Raw genomic sequence first — 2,318 nt, 5'->3', positions numbered from 1 at the left:
CAGCCGGGTGCTGGGCAGCAGAGTGCCAGTTCTCCAATACTCTGGTGAGTGTGGGGTTGAGGGTTACATACAGAGGTGGCACCTTGGTGATGTCGGGCACTGGGTGTGGGACAGGAAACCAGGGAAGTAGGAAGGACCACCTGCAGGGGAGAGCATATGAAGCTATGGTGGTGGGGTGTAGGCAGTGTTGACAACAATCTTGCCTGATGGGTAAGAGTCTCCCAGAGAGGGAACCCCAACTCTCAACACATTCCTCTCTGTCTCATTAGCATCTGTGACCATGGGGACAAGCGTCTTTCTTGGCAGTCACTGGCTTTTCTTTTCCGTGTACCTGTTGGTGTTCCTCGTGGGACTCCCCCTCAACGTGATGGCCCTGGTGGTCTTCGTGGGCAAGCTGCGCCGACGCCCAGTGGCTGTGGACTTACTTTTGCTAAACTTGACCATTTCGGACCTGCTCCTGCTCCTCTTCCTGCCGTTTCGCATGGTGGAGGCAGCATGTGGCATGAGATGGCTTCTGCCCTTCATCTTCTGTCCCCTTTCTGGGTTCCTTTTCTTTACCACTATTTACCTCACCTCCCTCTTCCTGACGGCGGTGAGCATCGAACGTTTTCTGAGCGTGGCCTATCCACTGTGGTACAAAACCCGGCCCCGGCTGGCCCAGGCCGGTCTGGTCAGTGTAGTCTGTTGGTTCCTGGCATCGGCTCACTGTAGCGTGGTTTACGTCACTGAATACTGGGGAAATGCAACCTATAGCCAGGGGACCAATGGAACCTGCTACCTGGAATTCCGGGAGGACCAGCTGGCCATCCTCCTGCCTGTGCGACTAGAGATGGCTGTGGTCCTTTTCATGGTGCCCCTGTGTATCACCAGTTACTGCTACAGTCGCCTGGTGTGGATTCTGAGCCGGGGAGCCAGCCGGCGCCGGCGCAAGAGGATAATGGGGCTTCTTGCAGCCACACTGCTCATCTTCTTCGTCTGCTTCGGCCCCTATAATATGTCCCATGTGGTGGGCTACATCAGCCGTGAGAGTCCGTCCTGGCGGAGCTACGTGCTCCTCCTCAGCACCCTCAACTCTTGTATCGACCCCCTGGTTTTCTACTTTTCTTCCTCCAAGTTCCAAGCCGACTTTCATCAACTCCTGGGGAGGCTGCTCAGAGCTTGTGTGCCTTGGACTCAGGAAGTCAGCCTGGAAGTGAAGGTAAAGAATGGAGAAGAGCCATCCAAGGAGTGTCCGAGCTAGAGAAAAGAGTGGACCGCAGGAGGGGGTGGAACCATTGGCTCGGTGCTATGGCTGGCGGAGAGCTCTCCAGGGGCAGGAAGGAGTAGGCTCCAGTGTGTCTGCAGGTCATTCCCTAGCTCAGAAGGACTAGAGTGCACTGTGACAGGCTGCAGACATTGCTGTCACTCAGATTGCCCTGGGTGCGCTCACATTCGGGACTCTCCTTGCCGCCCTCCTTCCTATCCTCTCATAAGCCCCGAATTTCACTCTGAAAAGTTGTGGGGATTAGAGACTTCTCTAGAAGGAAGAGCCAAGCGTCTGCCGTGGCCATCCAGCTTCAGAGCCTCCCTGGGTGGAAGAGAAAGGGATTGCCCAGGGCTGGAACTGAGCTGGGAACTTGGGGTGTGGGTGTGTAGGGGTGCGGGGGGTGCAAGCCGCTGACTCCTCCTAGCTCCTCAGAATGGGGGAGGTGGGATTCCAGGGATTGGGGAACAACCTGCCCTTGTGAGCAGTCTCCAGACAGTTCTCACTCTTCTGTAAAGTCACATCTTCTGGGATGCTTATGAACAATAGTAGGCAATTAGAAAAATTATCCAAATAAATTCGGTACCTAGGAAAAAGAAAATAATGTTTCCTTATCTCCTTGGCTTTTCTGGGTAGGGTATATGGTGGATGGAAGGACCACTCACACGCTGAAGGAACGGAATGGAACAAAAGCCCAGGTGCCTGCAGAGGATGGGGCTGGAGGGATAGAACTAGTGACAGTTTTATCTTTAATTTTTTTTTTTTTTTTTTTAGGGCTAGGGATGTAGCTCATTTGGTGACTGAAAATGGACTTCAGTGTAGAAACCTATATAGCTGCTCTGTGGGTGAAAAAAGGAAAGGTGTATTCCGAAGTGCCAAAGCTGTCTCCTGGGGAGCAAGGAGATGGGACAGGGAAAAAGATTCTCAGGGTTAAATGGGACCTGGAGACAGGGACTTGGGGGAGCTTATGCCTCAGCCCAGCTCCCCAGCCAAGAGCGATTCTAACTCAGGGCATGAAGCAGGAGTGTAGATGCTTGCAGATGCCCAACAGGATGATTTACAAGGCTGGGAGAGC

At 53.6% G+C, this 2,318-nt stretch overlaps 1 protein-coding gene across 1 annotated transcript; it reads left to right on the top strand.

Moving 5' to 3' along the window:
- On the top strand, positions 1 to 1,833 carry Ffar3 (free fatty acid receptor 3). Its single transcript, XM_021166640.1, has 2 exons — positions 1 to 44; positions 270 to 1,833. The coding sequence occupies exon 2, from the start codon at positions 281 to 283 to the stop codon at positions 1,238 to 1,240; it is 960 nt and encodes a 319-aa protein (XP_021022299.1). The 5' UTR covers positions 1 to 44; positions 270 to 280; the 3' UTR covers positions 1,241 to 1,833.
- The last annotated feature ends 485 nt before the right edge of the window (positions 1,834 to 2,318 follow it).

The sequence above is a fragment of the Mus caroli genome, chromosome 7, assembly GCF_900094665.2.
Source record: "Mus caroli chromosome 7, CAROLI_EIJ_v1.1, whole genome shotgun sequence".
Classification (NCBI taxonomy): domain Eukaryota; kingdom Metazoa; phylum Chordata; class Mammalia; order Rodentia; family Muridae; genus Mus; species Mus caroli.
The sequence above is the reverse complement of the archived record's forward strand: the minus strand, read 5'-3'. Positions and strand labels throughout refer to the sequence as shown.

Bases quoted from the DNA above. Each gene is read 5' to 3' on its own strand.
- Ffar3 (XM_021166640.1), top strand. From the start codon at position 281: ATGGGGACAAGCGTCTTTCTTGGCAGTCACTGGCTTTTCTTTTCCGTG.